Raw genomic sequence first — 18,265 nt, 5'->3', positions numbered from 1 at the left:
TACATGGAAATGCTTTGTCCAGTATGTCCAGATTTGATCCATCTTTGAATGCTTTCTGGCGAAAAGGCCCCAAGCTAGCAGCTTGACTAAACACCCGAATCTTATCAGGCAACGCGAGAAAACAAATCAGAGCATTACAGCCTGCTGTCTGAGCGTCTCTCGTCTTGATTCATATCGATCCAGATGCATTCAGCAATTCCACGTTTACTCCAGGGCAGCTCTGACATTGCAGTCGCAGATAAAGAGCACAGAGAAAAAAAGAAAAATCTCTTTTTTTTAAATCTACCTTTATAGGGACTTCTTTTCTTTGGTTGTTTTTGTGCAACCCTTCAAATAAAGACATTCAGTTGCTTTAGGTTGCGTACATTGCTGATACAGATGTGCAAATGCACACACACAACACAAGTCTAGTTCCTGTAGAGAAGTACTGCCAATATAATAGGACTCCTTGGGGCAGATGCAAACCTCCGTCACGTGTTCCAAAAATAGCTTATACTGCTTTTGTTGGAGTAACTGTCTCTACTGTCCAGTGAAGGCTTTAATCTAGATTTTGGGACTCTGATGTCAGGATTCGAAGAGTGAGGTGCAGATGTCAGATGATCACCAACCATTCCACAGCTCAATACTTGGGGACTTGCGGCTCCAAGTGGTCCAGTGGTCTAAAGTGCTGCAACTATGATCAGAAGATTGCTGGTTCGAATCCTGTTTATGTAGCTTGCCTTCGGCTACTGGAGCGCTGAGAGAGCACAATTGGCCTTGCTCTCTCTGGGTGGGTAGATGGCGCTCTCTCCCCACATCACTCTAAGGGTGATGTTGATCAGCACAAGGCGTCTGTGAGCTGATGTATCAGAACCGAGTCGCTGCAATTTTCATCCGAGCGTGCTGTGATGCTACTCAGCCATGCTGTATCAGCAGCAGTTCGAAAATAGAAGAGGCGGTGGCTGACTTCACATGTATCGGAGGAGGCATGTGCTAGTTTCACCCTCCTGGTGTCGGGTAATTGGCTGTGTAAATTGGTAGAAAATGAAAAAAAAAATTTAAAGAATAAAAAGAAAAATACTGGAGGACTTTAATCCCCTCTAGCTCAAGCGTGATGTTAGACATGGTGCCAATAGTTTTGTTTTTCTGCTCTAGAAAGTTCTATTGATGATTTTATTAATAAAAACTCTCTACAAAGACTAAACAAGATGTGTGTGTGCAATTGCACATCTGTGTCAGCAACCTTCATATTAGAAGGGGTGTCCACAAACATTTGAACATATATGATATAGTGTATTTGTATATATTTCTTTATTCTTAAGGTTCTTCTCATTCCCATTTTTATTGTTTGATGTTGGCCCCAGCTGCTCTCTCGTTCATATTTTAAGCACAGAAGCTTGTTTCTTACTCTTTCTCTCTCTGCATGAGTTCTCCTCTAGGGAGGCACAGTTTTTCCCTCCGTCTTTCTCGTCTCGTTCTGTTGTTCCTCTCCGGTGGACAAGTGGATGACAGAGTGGCATAGAAACAGCAGGCTGGACTGTCAGACTTAACTTCTCTCAAATCAACATGTATACTCCACCTCTCTCCCTCCCCCCACTGTCACTCTGTCTACCTCCCTCTCTACTCTCAATCTTTTTTATAGTTTTGCACCCTGTATTTCTATCTCAATCTCCTTTTTTCCTTTGTGGAACTACCTCAATATACATTTATCTCTCATTCTACCCTGTTTTCTCTCTCAATTTTTATCTGCCTCTTTTTTTACTCAAAGGATATCATTCTCTATTCTTAATCTTCATTTCTCATTTTTACTTAGCCCCCTCTCTCCTGACATCAGTATCTCATTCTCTCCTCCCACAGTCTACCTCAGAATCTATTCAATCCATTGTTTCTGTCTCTTTTCCATCCTCCCCACACTCTGCTCTCTCAGTCTACCTCCATATCTTTTTTGACCGAGTCCAATGTCTTTGCCAATTAACCTAATTGCTTCATCTTTTAATCTACTTCAAAGTGTATCTCAATCTATCAATATCTCTCTCAAAATACCTATTTTTTTCTCAATCATTCCAGGCTTTCTCTATTGTTTCTCTTACGCTACCTAATTATATCTACCTCATTCTCCTTAAATGTCTCTCTCAATCTCTCACATTCCCTCCTTTCTTAGTTTACCTCACAATCTACCTTCCTCACAGTCTACCTTATTATTTTATTTCTCAATCTATCTCTCAATCAGCCTCATTCTCTTCTTTTCTAATCTACTTCATTCTCTTATTTCTCAATCTATCTCTCAAACAACCTCATTCTCTACTTTCTTAATCTACCTCATTCTCTTATTTCTCAATCTATCTCTCAATCAACCTCATTCTCTACTTTCAATCAAACTCATTTTCTTATTTCTCAGTCTATCTTTCAATCAACCTCATTCTCTATTCTCAATCTACCTCATTCTCTTATTTCTCAATCTATCTCTCAATCAACCTCATTCTCTACTTTCAATCAACCTCATTCTCTATTCTCAATCTACCTCATTCTCTTATTTCTCAATCTATCTCTCAATCAACCTCATTCTCTACTTTCAATCAACCTCATTTTCTTATTTCTCAGTCTATCTTTCAATCAACCTCATTCTCTATTCTCAATCTACCTCATTCTCTTATTTCTCAATCTGTCTCAATAAACCTCATTCTCTACTCTCTAATCTTTTACATCAATTTACCTTGTTGTCTTTGTTAATCTACCTTCTCCTCTTTCTCTCAAGCTACTCATTCTCTCCTCTCGAACATAATGTCTATCTCAAAGCTACCTCTTTAATTTCTCAATCTACCTCCCTCTACCTGCCGCTCTTGAGCACTGTCTACCTCCTTCTCTCCTTTCAGAATCTCTCTCAGTCTCTTTTGATCTACTCTATCTTAATCTACCTCTTATTCCTTCATCTATTGGACTCTATATCCTCTCAATATCCTCTCTCACACTACCTCATTCTCTAAATCTGTCTCTCTCTGTTGCTCCCTTTCTTTCCTCGTACATATCTCAGCACCTCACCTCCTCTCTGCTGAGCTCTTTTTGTTGGTCTACCTTAGTTTCTTTCTATCTTCCTTTCTCTTCTTTATCTCTCTGTCAGTTTACCTCAGTGTCCCTTGATCTACCCTTTTTCCTCATCTAGATCCTTCTGTCAATTTAACTCTCTATCTAAATCTACCCCTCAGCCTTTCTTAATCTACCACTTACTCTTCCCACTCGCTCTCTCAACCTTTCTCTCTTAGATTGATTTACCTTATTTTCTTTCCTCTCCTGATCCACCTCGCCATTTCCTGTCAATATACCTCTTTAAATCACATTTTCACTCTCTCTTTCTCTCTCTCTCTCTCTTACTCTGCTAAATGGCATCTTAACCTGCAGAATAATTCATGTGTTTGAGGAGAACAGTACACACAGATCACACAGCACGCTATTGTCATCAGCTCCGTTTGAAACTTTAATTCAGATTTAAAAGAAAGAAAAATAAGGTCATGTTTAAAAATATCTCAAGACGACATTTCCTAAAACCACGTCAGACTGGATAGAGTCATGAGGGAGGATGAAACATGCAAATGCTGTGTGCACATAAGCTCTCTAAATGACCCCCTCCAACACACACACACACACACACACACACAGATTCCAGTTCCTCAACAAAACCACCTTCAGAATAAGAGCTAAAGTGTATCGAATGTTAAAGATGGTAAACATTAAGCACAGATCAGATGTAATGAGCTGACTGATGTACTTGGGGATCCTCTGAAGAAGTTCAGAGATGAGCTGAGATCTAAAGCAAAGATAAGCTGCAATTAAAATACACTGTCATAACACTAACATAAAACCCCTGACAAGTGAAGTGAAAAACAGTAATTACTGTTCCAAGGGATACCCAAAGGACGGAGATGTTCATGGAGGTGCCACCTTACAACCTACAAGACATACAGGATCTGCAGATAATGTCTTGCCTTGTTGCCAGATACCACAGGACACCTTTACAGCTCTTGTGGAGTTCATGGCTTGAAGCTACATGACATTAATCTTAGTGGTTTTAATGTTGTGGCTGATTGCTATTCTTGTGTGGATAAAAGCAGAATGAGGAACAGAAACAACACACTTTCTGATGGTACTTGCTTTTTGACAAATTTCATATCTTTAAATGTAAACATCTAAAACAGTGGATCAACATGCAACTACATACACCCGACACACACACACACACACACACACACACATACATGCACATACAACCACACACACTCACACAATAACATACTGACTGAGCAAATACTGAAACTCTGAGACTGTCACTGTCCTAAGAAAAAAACCCATTTTCATTCTCCGTTTGTAGACATTTCTTAACTAATGGTCCAAAGTAAAATCTCATTAGCCGTACATTACCAGACTGTACATCTCCGCTACATTAAGAAGATACATTAAGACATTATTGTTATGATCACTTATCTCTCTCTTATAATTAAGATGTTTCAGAATATGCAGGATTTTCTTACGACAGCAACAATCCAACATAATCTCCATTAATGACATAATTATACACACAAACCCAGACACACAACTGAACTGCATCAGTGTTTATGAGGATTTACCAAGAGATTTAATTCACTCTAATACTCCCTCTTCACTGCTTACTGTGCAAACATTAGTACTGCATAACCACTTCTAAATGAAGGCCAATCTGTGTGTGTGTAATAGTGAGAGAGAGAGAGAGAGAGAAAGAGAGAGAGATGGCAGGAAGACTGTGAGAGAGAGACAGTGCTGAGAAACGTATTAAAGGATGTCTGCACTGGTGCTATGAGGTTAATGTCTATGGATGACTCTCTGTGTGTATCTGAGTGTAAGTGTGTGTGTCTGAGTGTAAGTGTGTGTGTGTGCCCTCTTGTTCACTCTACCTGTCAAGACACAAAGTCAGTGACACCCAGACACACCACTTTCAGTGATTGGATCAGGACACCGGGAGAGAAGCCAGAAGAGAGACATTCCTCTACAACACACACATATACACACACACACACACACACACACACACACACACGGGGTTTGTAACCCGTGTATGTAGAACATTTGACATTGTCTAACCAAAATCTCTAAACTTTAACATTCATTTTTTGATATGAACTGATGATTTTTGACAATATGGAAACTGTGGACATATATAGCCATTTTAACTGGTATGGGAAATGTGGGCAGATACAGGAATTATTAGACAATATATGTGGGCTGATCTAAGAATTGTGTCCCAATATAGGAATTGTGGGCTGATATGAGAATGTTGGGCCAATGTGACATTTGTAAGCCAATAAAATAAAATTTGGGCTGATATAAAAATGGCGATCATTAAAAATGTAATATACAGCTCTGGAAAAAAATTAAGAGACCACTTCAGTTTCTAAATCAGCTTCTCTATTTTTGCTATTTATAGGTAAATGTTTGAGTAAAATGAACATTGTTGTTTTATTCTATAAACTACGGACAATATTTCTCCCAAGTTCCAAATAGGAATATTGTAATTTAGAGCATTTATTTGCAGAAAATGAGAAATGATTAAAAAAAAAAAAAAAAAAAAAAAAAGATGCAGAGCTTTCAGACCTCAATTAATTCAAAGAAAACAAGTTCATATATATTAAATTGTAATAGTTATAATAACCCTGGTTTTAATCCCATTTTTCATGCATCTTGGCATGTTCTCCTCCACCAGTCTTACACACTGCTTTTAAGTAACTTTATGCCACTCCTGGTGCAAAAATGCAAGCAGTCCAGCTTGGTTTAAAGGCTTGTGATCATCCATCCTTCTTTTTTTAGAGGTTTTTAATGTGGAAACTCATTTTTAAGTGGTTTTTTTCCAGAGATATATGTGGGCTGATCTGGGGATTGTATCCCAAAATAGGAATTGTGGGCTTATATAAGAATGTTGGGTCAATGTGAGATTTGCAGGCCAATAAATGAAATTTGGGCTGATAATTAAAATGTTATATATATGGGAATTTGGGGGTTTATATATAAATTGGGGATTGGTATGGGAATTGTGGGCTTATATGGGATTTGTGAGCTGATATAAGAATAGTAGTGGGCCAATATGGGAATTCTAGGCTGGTGCAAATGTTACTTAATAACATTAATAAAACATAGAAACATTCGCATTACACAGAAATGTAGAATTTATTTCTATAGAGATCCAATTGTTAGGTAATATGAGAACTAGGGGCGGATATGGGAATTGTGAGCTGATATTGGGAGTTCTGGGCTGATGCCAATGACATTTATAAAATTTAGAACTTAGCATCACATGTAACATTTATTTCTGTAGTTTCAAATCCAGTAAGATGAATAGAATAAGGGATTTTTCCCACAATATTTCAGCATAACCTAAACATTCTGCTCAAATATCAATTTGAATTATTGTACAAATCTACGTGATCAACATAAGATTTGATTCCTTGTCAATTTTGGGTCATTTTATTGGTCCGTTTATTATGAATGCCATTATGTAATAAGTAACTATCTTTCTTAGATGGTGTACATTTTAAGTACAGATACTTTACGTAAATATACTGTAGTTAAAAAATCTGGATATGAAAACAATAAATGACTTCCTTTGTATAAAAAAACCCTCTATTTCCCATGACTGATCACCCACTTCTCTGAATCTCAATCCACAAACACTCTCCCTAATCCCCTCCATTCTTCATCACAGACGTCACTGAACCCTTCCTCTCTCTCTCTCTCTCTCATTCAGAAAGCACTCTGGATATCTGGTGATGGAATCCAATTACAGCAGTTGTTTTTGCATTGGGATGTTCGAGGCTGGACCTCCAATTCATTAAGACTTAAGAGCAAGCAGACTGCAGGAAAGAAAGGTAGTGACCTTATAAGACGATTACCACACACTCTCACACACACACACACACACACGCTCACACACAGAGTATCAACAGGCTCAGACAAGACAATGACTCTCTGGAATGGTCGCCTAGCAACAGGAGGTCCTAAAAATACACTGCATACGCACCCCATCACTCAAAACAATGTATTAAGCCGAGGCAGCTACTCCAAATAGCTAAACGTCTGCACGAGTACTAAATCTGTCACACGTCTTTCCTTTTTTTCCTCTCTCTCTCTCTTCTTTCATTCTGTTTCTCAGCTGTATGAGCTACTATTACATCCATCATTCTCTCACACACAGAGATACAGTAGACAGAGGGAGGAGGAAAACGCTGCTGTCCAATGAAAAACATCTATCTCTATTTTGCCTGTTTTAGTTTTTTTTTTCTGCTCTATACACTGTGTGAATAGTTCTAAGTGAATAGATCAATAGAAATGCTGTACAATTACTTGGAATTAACTCTCATTTTACATTGATTTCCATTTAAAGTTAAGAACATTTTGTCCTCTCTTAAAAATACAGAAATTTAAAGTTACATGATTTTTATTGGACAGTGACAAAATCTCTCTCTCTCTCTGTCTCCCACTCTCTCTTTTTTCTACCCACTTTATATTCACAGTAAACCCAGCAGCTGTTACAAATACTGACTTTGACAACATAAACAGTGACGACGGATAACGTACAGTAACAGCAGAGTTGTAGATTGACGACAGCAATAAAGTATTGTGATCAATATATCAAAATAATAATAATAACAATAATCATAATAAGAATAAGTGTTGTAGTAGTAGTAGTAGTAGTAGTAACACCTGCAACTTCTGATCACATAAAATCAGTGTGTTCCTGCAAGAACAGGCCGAGCGTACACACTCTGAACACACATGCTCCACTGTAGGGGGTCCGCTGTGGCAAAGGTCATTTCCCGTTCCCGTCCGGTATTTCCATAGTAACATCCAACCTTCTCCATCTGACGTGGTGAAGGTGGTCTCTGTTCCACTGTAAATGCCATCACACACTCTGCTCCCTCACTCAGCACTCAGCTTTTTACACACGGCTTAGTTTTCCCTATTGTTTTAATACAGTCAGTTTCCTTGAACACAAAAAATACCTGAAAAAAAAAAAAAAGAACAGAAAGCGGCTGTTTTTCTACACCCAATCTGACCTTGGACTAAATTAGTTTACACGGTCAGTAGAAACACTCTGCTGAATATCCTTTTTTAGACTGGGACTGGGCAGCATCTGCGTCCAGTCTGGACAGTTTTAAATAGAGGGTGTAATCTTCAGCACCATCATTAGCACTTCACTTCATTCCTCTTTCTGATTGGTTCTTGAACCCAAGCTTTCCGAGTCCAGGCTCAGAGTGTCCTGTCATGACATCCTTCATTACCTGCAATTTCTTCCTTCTCGACCCACATGCCATCAACTCTTCTTACCCACATCACCTTAGTTTCCTTCCTTTTTTTGTAGAAACTGATTTTGTCTTAAAACAAGCTTCTTGAACAAATTTCTTTTTCACACATGCAGATATACAGCAAGTCCATCATTTAGTTTGAAGTCTAGAACTTTAGAGCGTCTGATGCTGTAGACCAGTCTTGGTCTCAATGTCTTCTTTTCAACATCATTGTTACAATTACACGATAACAATTTGACACCATTGACACTTGACACCATTGAAAAGGAGTAGAAAAAAAAACATAATTTTTGGAAAGCGGTTCTTCAGACTGGCTCAAACAGGAGGGAGTGGTTGAAGAAGGAGGAAAAATCCATAGGCTCACTGGTTACTGGATACACTCTTAAAAAGAAAGGTGCCAAATATTTTTGGAGCATTTTGGTTTTAGTTCAAATGCTTTAAATAGATTTTCTTTAACTAATTTAAGCTTTTAAATTCTGTTTCATATAATTGTTGGGGATGACAGAGGGTGGCTACATGTAAGGAAGCTTTTTCACGAGCTTCTTACTGAAACAGGAATTTTACATTTAAAGCAGCTACCTAAGTGTTCAGTTATATAAAATACTCAGAGGTCAAGTGAAGGTCATACTCCAGGTTTGATATTTTGAGTGGAAGACGTGTAAAAAACACATAAAAAAAGGCCTGAATAATGCTGGACAAGTGTGGTAAACTCCAGATCTAAGCCAAAAACTAATGCTACATCTGACTGGAGGCCTGATCAAGACACCATCTTCCATTCTCCAAGCCATCGCTGAGCTGAGGACTGAGCTACTTTCTAAAGCAGATGCACAAAAATCTGCTGAAATTCATTAATAATAACTAAAACGCAAAAAATACAACACTGGAAAAACGAGTGGTTCCTCTAGATTCCCCCACAAATGACTACTCTGGAACGCGATATGACAGATATGCAGAGGGAACGCTACAACATGCACATACAAAAGTCATGGGAGTAAAGTAGTAAACTGATCACAAACTGTCACCTCAGGGGATGACTTTGGTACACCTGCACATGTATAAGCTGTGAGGTGCTACCATGTAAGTAAAGTTAAACACTGGGAGACTGAACATTGTGCTCATGGTAAGGCAACGTAAAGTACGGATGGCACATTATATTTCTGAAGCTGTACCAGAAATTAACATTCCTCGAACCACAGTGTAATTTGGGTACTGGGAATACAGCAGAGAAGGCATTACCACCCACAGTGTACAGTGCAGTGGGTGGAAATGATCACTGGCTTAGTCTGGCTAGATTTGTCCATTCGAACAGATAAGCAACTCAATCCACATCCACATTAAATTCAGAAGGCCTTGCATGCATGTGCTGCAGGTCAGTGTAGCATTCTTTAGCTTTCATGTCAGTGAATTTGGTAAGGGTTTAGCATATTTTGTGGGGTCCCATATGATTCTAATTTAGGGTGGTCTTCAAAATTGATGTTACTGTAGGGAGAATTACAATTTCGAGAGTGAAAAACTAAAGGGCAGTGCTATATTATGTAGTACATTAACTCAAAGCGAGGATATTTAGACCATTTTTAATTTTGAAGAACCTTAACATAACATAAGGTATTTTATCCATACATCCAAATTGGGAACCATTTGAGAACCTTCATTTTCAAGAGTGTATATAATATTAAGACAACGTTAGAGTTCTTACAGTAAGGCAAAAGGAGAAAGGAACCCACGGTAAGGTACTGCTTTAGAGAGCCGAGAGGACGGATGGAGAGAGGAAGATTCACTAGAGTGTGGGAAGAGACACGGTTCATTTGAAAGACTAATATGTGTCAGAAGACACTGATCTACTGTGAGAATTCCCATAAGACCAAACGTCTCTTCACATGCTTTACTCTTGTTCTTTCTCTTTGTCTCTCTCTCTCTCTCTCTCTCTAAACCTCTCTCTCTTTTTCACATTTAGAATCCAGGAATGTGGCAGTATGCTTCCAGAGAGGCCAGGAGAATGTAGATGAGCCAAAGCATGATGAAGGCCAACGATGTCAACATTTTGCAAGTCCGAGGGCCGCCCAGTTCTCCTCCGGCCACAGAGGGGCGGCGGCGGTAGAGCAACGTGCTGAAACACACCACACATAGGGCAGTGAAGAGGGTGACGGAGAAGGCCAGAGAGCCGGGGTCCACCAAGAAGGGCTGTCCCTTAGTGCGCCAGTACACAGCAGCGATGGTCCAGGCCACACCGATTCCCAGGAAAACGTTGACCGCGTTGCTGCCGGTCACGTTGCCGATGGAAGCGTCTGCATACTGGTCCTGGATGGCGGCGACCTTACTGGCAAAGGTGTCTGTGGAGGAGGTAGAGAAAGAGAAAGAGGGAAGTGTGAAAAAGGAAGTGGAAAAGAAGATCAAATACACAAAAATACAATATACTGATCAAATTTATGCAGACACCTCTATTTATGATAGCATTCTTCAGCTACTTTAGGCTGCAGCCATTGCTGACACATATGTAAATATGCTCAAATTAGGACTCCCCCTATCATTGGCGATGCCCCAACACCCAGAGGGTGAAGACTAGCACATGCCTCCTCCGATACATGTGAAGTCAGCCACTGCCTTTTTTCAAACTGTTGCTGATGCAGCATTGCTGAGTAGCATCACAACACACTCGGAGGAAAGCGCAGCGACTTCTAATACATCAGCTCACAGACGCATTGTGCTGATTGACATCACCCTTTAGAGTGATGTGGGAAGAGCAATTGTGCTACCTCAGGGCTCCGATAGCCGATGGCAAGCTGTATGAACAGGATTCGAACCTGTGATCTCCTGATCACAGTGGCAGCGCCTTAGCCCGCTGTGGAGCTGTGCTCTTTGAATTGATGTGCGCCATCCAATACTGCTGGGATGAGCTGAAGTTGAGGTAGGGTGGTGGACATCACCCAACCAACATCCTAATCTCACTAACGTTTTTTGTTGCTGAATGCATTCAAATCCTCACACCAATGTTCCAAAATCTAGTACAAAACTTATTTGGTTTATAGAGACATTTACAATTGATTTCAAGAAAAAAAACAATGCATAAACAATATTTATAAATTATATTATTTTTTAAACACATTATTCTTTATAATACTCTATAACAGCAGACAAAAACAACTGCATTAGCAAAAGAGAATAGTAGAACGGTAGATGTAGATAGGATAAAACGATGCAGAGGAGAAGTAAGATGAAGAAGAGGGTGGATGAGGTGGAGGAAGGGTGGCTCTGGAGAAAGGAAGCATGTAAGTGTAAGAAAGGAGAGGACATTTTAATTGCACACTTTCTAAAGCTACGACTTGCTAACAAGCCAGGTGACAGAAATTATAATAAGTCACACGTCAACACCCCTGCGCACAAGCTCACACTTATCTACAGCAACACACACATACACACCCTCTAATCCTGTGATCCTCTATCTGAATCGTTCACAGATCACAGATCAGTGTGTGGATTTGATGTGAAATGACTGCATATATATGGTTTATTAGTAGGAACACAGTACTAATACCGATAAGGGTCTCCTTTAACTCTCAAAACAGCTTAATAGCCTCCATTTTTGGTGGCATGGATTCCACAAGATGTTGGACCAAGATTTGTTGTGATTCTGGACAATGTTTACATGACTGTTTCCTACTATCACTACAGATTTTTAAGTAGAATTTTTATTTTGTAAAGTAGCAATCCAGCAATTGCAAAGTCATAATTCCAGAACATGCATCTTGGCATGTTCTCCTCCACCAGTCTTACACACTGCTTTTGGATCATTTTATACCACTCCTGGTTTAAAAACCCAAGTAGTTCAGCTTGGTTTGATGGCTTGTGATCATTAATCTTCCTCTTGATTATACTTCAGAGGTTTTCAATTGGGTAAAATTAAAGAAACTCATAATTTTTAAGTGGTCTCTTATTTTTTCCAGAGCTGTAATACCATTGGTGTACTTTAACAGAAATTAAGATTCACCAGATCAAGCTACACCTTTCCATTCTTCAAAGGTCAGTTTTGGTCAGCATGTGCCCACTTTAGCCTCAACTTTCTGTTTTTGGCTAATAGAAGTGGAATCCAGGATGGTAGTCTGCTGTCTGTTCTGATGTGCATGTTAACATGTTTTTTTTAAATAATTTTGACTGTAGAGAACACTCAAAAATGTATCCCAAAGTTATGGGCTAGATCTTATGGGCGCCATCACTCCAGAGAACAAAGCTCTACCTTTTGGTCCAACTCCAAATGCTGGAGGGCTTTATACTTTTTAGCTGACACTTAAATTTGGGCATGGTGACCTTAAGCTCATGTAATGTATGTGCTCCAGGACATCCCATTCTTTTGGTCAATGCTTTTCTATGGAGATTAGATAAGCTGTGTGAACACTGAACTCCTGAGTCAGCAGTGGTGCACCTTTATGCAGCTGAAATCACTCATAAGTACTTCTGCACATACTGTATATTGCATTATCTAAAAGCCATTGTTTTTACTCTAGAACCTTCAAACAACTTTATACACTCCTGTAATCCTATTATTACACTGCATTACACTGCCAACACTTAGTGTTCTTATGTGTTGTGTGTTTGCGTGCATGTGTGTGTATGTCTTTATTTATTTATAAGCACTTCAACTGTTTACGAGAGGATTCACCATTTGTAATGGTGCCAGTTTCTTCAAGCATGCATTATGTAAAATGCCTTTGGGCATACAGTGGTATTTCAGAACTGATGACGGCTGCCGATTTACTTAAGATGCAAGGATTTGGTTACTGCCTGGCTATCCAATTTTCCACTTCAGATCATCATGGAACATTAAATTTGATTACTTTATTTGTGCTATTTAAAAAAAAGTAAATTTGCAGCATCTTAATGTTGTTTAATGAAAAATCGTGAGCTGAGTGGATATTGTGTTTATTCATGAGATAACTACGGTGGCCGAGAAAGCCCAACGCAGTGCAAATTGAAAAGCGCTGCAAAAGCACAAAACACATCCATCAAAATTACAACACAGGCGCAGCAAATAGAAAAACGCGCTGCAAAAAGAAAAACGCGCTGCAAATAGAAAAACGCGCTGCAAATAGAACCACAACACAACGGAAGTGAGTCACAACACAACGGAATTTTCCCGGGGGACCTCAAAAGATACTGTACCAGCTGCGTCTTCAGTAACGTCTCGGACTTCACAATGTGTACAAAGGACAATAAGTGGCAAACAAGGCGTTTTGTGAAGCAGAACTTTTAATAATATGCACACAACCGTGGTAATCACAGGTAATAAACATAACTTACTTTTGCTGCGCGTTTTTCTATTTGCTGCGCCTGTGTTGTAATTTTGATGGATGTGTTTTGTGCTTTTGCAGCGCTTTTCAATTTGCACTGCGCTGGGCTTTCTCGGCCACCGTAGATAACACATTAAACATTTAGTACTCGAGTAGCATGATTCAAGTAGCATTATTTAACAACTGTACTATAAGTAGCAGCCTCAGTATCATTTTGTTGGTGCACTGACTGTCACAGAGAGAATTGTGTCTTTTTCACTGCAACACAGTTCAGATTGCTGCTAGTGCGCTATATAACTTTGGTGGTGCTGCACAAGCACACTAATGCTGTAAAATATGAATAATATACAGCCCTGGAAAAAATTAAGAGACCACTTCATTTTCAGGTTCACAATTTATAGGTATATGTTTGAGTAAAATGAACATTGTTGTTTTATTCTATAAACTACAGACAACATTTCTCCCAAATTCCAAATAGAAATATTGTAATTTACAGCATTTATTTGCAGAAAATTAGAAATAGCTGAAATAACAAAAAAAAGCTTTTCAGACTTCAAATAATGCAAAGAAAACAAGTTTATATTCATTAAGTTTTTAGAGTTCAGAAATCAATAATTGGTTTTTAATCACAGGTTACATGCATCTTGGTGTGTTCTCCTCCACCAGTCCTACACACTGCTTTTGGATAACTTGGATAACTCCTGGTGCAAAAATTCAAGCAGTTCAGCTTGGTTTGATGGGTTGTGATCATCCATCTTACTTTTGATTATATTCCAGAGATTTTACATTTGGAAAATCAAAGAAACTCATCATTTTAAAGTGATCTCTTTTTTTTTCAGAGCTGTATCTTTAAACTATCTGTAATATTACTCTAAAGCGATGGTCCACAGGTAGTTTTTCAACAGATGCATGTTAAAATGTGCTCATACCGAAATTGTTGGTTATGGCAGTGTATAAACGTGGATACATTTCCCCTCGGGCATCAATAAAGTATGTATGTATGTATGTATGTGTGTGTGTGTGTGTGTGTGTGTGTATGTATGTATGTATGTATGTATGTATGTATGTATGTATGTATGTATCTATCTATCTATCTATCTATCTATCTATCTATCTATCTATCTATCTATATATCTCTAAAAAAGATTACAGATTGCAGTATGTTTAAAAAACACACACCTGGTATGGAGGTGCCCAGTGCTACAAACACCACAGCAGTGACAGAGTCCTTCAGGCCAATGGTGCAGCCGAAATGCGAGGCCAGATCACCCGTCACTGCCGTCAAGACGCCAATCAAGGAGATGGACACGATGAAACAGGCCCACCCGTTCCAGTACTCAGTGGGGGGCACAAACGCAAACAGAACCTTCCAGAAGACAGTGAGGAAGTGCATGATGTAGTCAAAGCAGGATGGTAGACGCTCCTCACCACTCTCCTCCTCATCGTCGTCTCCTGAAGGGTCAAAGGGAAGAGGTTAGAGACTAGAAAGGCGAGGGCCGATGAATATTTGATGTTGGCTAATGGCTGAGAAAGGGCAGCACAGAATACAAATCAGTTCATAAACCCATCAATCAAACCAGTCAGTATTGACTGGAGTTCAAACTGCATTAACCCTGGCCTTGAAGCAGATTGGTACAGAGAGAAGAAAGACCCGGCTCTGAATGACAGCTCCTCCAGCTCCTCCTGGGCTCCATATATATATATTTTTTCATTATTTTACCCCTTTATTGCATTAACATAAGAAGTACAGTTTTTACTTTTATCAAGTAAAAATTATCTTTTCATATATTTTCATATATTTCAAAGAAATATCTTCCTATACTAAAACTCTAAAACATCTTCTGCTTATGTATATCATTCATTAGTTTATCAACATCTTGTTTTACCTAGCATCTCATCTTAAGGAAAATCTCAGAGATTTTCTCGTATACTGCATTTTGCTCATTATTAGGCAGTATAAAGTACTGTGTATGTGTTATAATTCAGTTTCCTGTCTTTCTTTTTTAATAAAAATAATCTTCATTTATTAAGCTTTACTTGTAAACTGCCCAGTCATATATAATGGCACAGGAACTAGTATTGTGTCCCGTGAATTTTGCCATTTCCAAAGGAAACTAAAGAACACTACACTGAGCTGTGTGATATGCATGTGTGGCCTCCTACACTGAATGTGGATTTGATTGCTGCCCGTCACTTGACTACATGCTGCTTATTTTTTATTTTTGTTTACTTCAGATGCCGGTTCTGTATCTCTCAGCTTGTCAATAAATGCATGTGTACAACTGTTTATAAGAGGGCACTTAAGCCCTAAATTGTATTTATGGTCGTGGTGTAACCTTTTTGTATTGAACACTGTGGCTTATGTTGAATGTCAGACTGAATCTCTCCTTATCTCACTGTTGAATTTAGCTCGCTTTTTGTTTTTCAATTTGCCTGTCAACAAATGCATGTTTACACAAGCAGGAGCTCAATGCATGATTTGTATTAATAGGGCTGCAAATAATGATGATTTTGGTAGTCGACTAATCTGATGATTATTTTTTTGATTAGTCAATTAGTGAAAGATTATTTCTGCCATGTCCTCCATCTCTAAAAACGATAGAAACAGCTAAATGTGAGATTTAAAATGCATTTAAATGTCTTGATGATATTACAACATTGGGAACTTTTGGAGACACAGACTAAGTTGAGTGTGAACTGTGTGAGTGAGCCATTACACATCTCCTATTGCGTTTCTGTCCCCAGCACTTAATGCAGTACTGTTACAAATTAACGATTAGTTGATAATGAAATTTGTAGTCGACAATTTTAAATAATCAACATTGTCGAGTATATCAACTAATAAGTGCATGCCCTATGTATTAAAGGCAGTGATGTAAAAAAAATGCCAATTAAAAAATCCCACAACTGCAGGGGGAGCCCATGAGTAAATATTGCCAATTATTGCATAATGCTGCTTTAATGTAGCACATTTCTCATGATTTTGGAAAAATAAAGGCAGCCCCTTTCGGTCAATCATTGGAAAAGGAAATAAAACAGACAGGAAATGTAGCGGCTTACCTGCACTCACTGTAACCGCACTGACAAACTGCTCCCTCCAGCTGCTGCTGCCCACTACCAGAGCCAGATTGGTCTTCTTAATGAGCTTATCCACTGTGCTCTACATACGCACATGCACAACACACACAAACACACACACACACACACACACACACACACACACACACACACACAGTAAGAACATTTGCACAATAAAACTGTAAACATCAATTAGCAAATGACATTTATGCGACAATCTAATGACCCATAACCATAATGAGCTGTAACAATCTAATCGTATAAATGTGCTTTTACTCCAGAGCTGAAAAGCACATCTGGTGCAGTATAGCATTACAACGCCAGCTTATGACTATAAGTCCAGGGGTTTATTCCAAAAAAACTGTATATAGAGTGTTAGCTGAGCCATATTCAATCTTTTCAATATGGACAAAGTGGCATTTTCAAAGCATTTCCTCCTGTAATATTGTTGCCCTGGGTTGGAGTTTCCATTTCCTAAAATGAAACACTCAGACTCCGGCTCAAGGCCATTTATATAATCAATCCGTTTTTATAACCTTTTTTTTCTCTTTTAGAAGCTAGAACACACACAGAGACTAGATTTATATTCTTATAAAATTATAAAGCTATACAGTATTATTACCTCTTTGTCAACATGTTTGATTTATGCGGCATAATTATTAATTACTACTGCTTTGCTGAAAATGCTGATTGGCCAGCACAGGGTTTATGTTTATGAGATGAGTTTGATGGTTTAGCTGGTCAATAATATTATCAGTCTTTTTGTTATACGCATATCAATAAGGATGTATGTCACATAACCAATCAACAAAGAAACAAAATAAATAGATATGAAAACAGATAAACAGATATGAAGTTAGAAGATTTTCCCACAATTTGCAACATACAAATGTGAACAGGATGTGATACGTCTACAACACAGGGGGTCTACAGTAGACAGGCTAAACTACATTATAGGTAGACAGGTTAAACTCATATGATTTTGGTAGCATTAAGAATTAAGAAGTTTCACCTTAAACTCATAGGATTCCTCAATCACCACATCCATCCTGGTGTGCTCTCCTAGACTGGGACAGCCCATCTTAGCTACCTCCTCTTCTTCTGCTCCAACTGCAGGCTTGTTCTCATTAGAGTCTCCTGGAAGAGAAAGAGACAGGGAGAGACTGTTAATATATTAAAACTGCCATTACAAATATTCTTAAATATCCCATATTAATTATTCCATTACCGGTAATTAGTTTATCAGTTGTAGTGTTTACAGTAAATTATAATTTCCCATCCTTTCCCACCCCTCAATAATTTGTCAGTCTGAGTAAAAAACACACTTTATAACTGTGATGTTACATTTAGTTTAGTTTTTTGAAATTTGATTTTTGAAATCACGAAAACGAAGCAAATTTCATATGGGGAGTTTCACAGCATTCAAAGGTGGGGGAACTTTAGTGTGTGTTAATATACAGTATGTAATGATGAATTAGGTTTTCATATGACTGTAATCATATAGATTGAATGTGTTTATATAGTATGTGTATACTGACTGGTCCATTATTTCTCAATATTACTGCATTCAGTTGCACCTACTGCTGACACAATGACGTGGCT

General features: G+C 38.5%; 1 protein-coding gene across 1 annotated transcript in view; it reads right to left on the bottom strand.

Annotated features, from left to right (window-relative positions):
- Positions 1-3,433: 3,433 nt before the first annotated feature.
- Positions 3,434-18,265, bottom strand: part of slc8a4b (solute carrier family 8 member 4b) — a 106,419-nt gene continuing 91,587 nt past the window's right edge. Inside the window, exons 7-10 of the mRNA XM_007242040.4 lie at positions 17,676-17,800; positions 16,646-16,745; positions 14,765-15,037; positions 3,434-10,633 (exon numbers count right to left, since the gene is read on the bottom strand). Of these exons, the coding sequence (XP_007242102.3) occupies positions 10,254-10,633; positions 14,765-15,037; positions 16,646-16,745; positions 17,676-17,800 (878 nt within the window). The 3' untranslated portion in view covers positions 3,434-10,253. The remainder of the gene's footprint in view (positions 10,634-14,764; positions 15,038-16,645; positions 16,746-17,675; positions 17,801-18,265) is intronic.

Source organism: Astyanax mexicanus, chromosome 8 (genome assembly GCF_023375975.1).
Source record: "Astyanax mexicanus isolate ESR-SI-001 chromosome 8, AstMex3_surface, whole genome shotgun sequence".
NCBI lineage: Eukaryota > Metazoa > Chordata > Actinopteri > Characiformes > Acestrorhamphidae > Astyanax > Astyanax mexicanus.
Note: the sequence above shows the minus strand (reverse complement) of the source record. Positions and strands in the feature narration are given on the sequence as shown.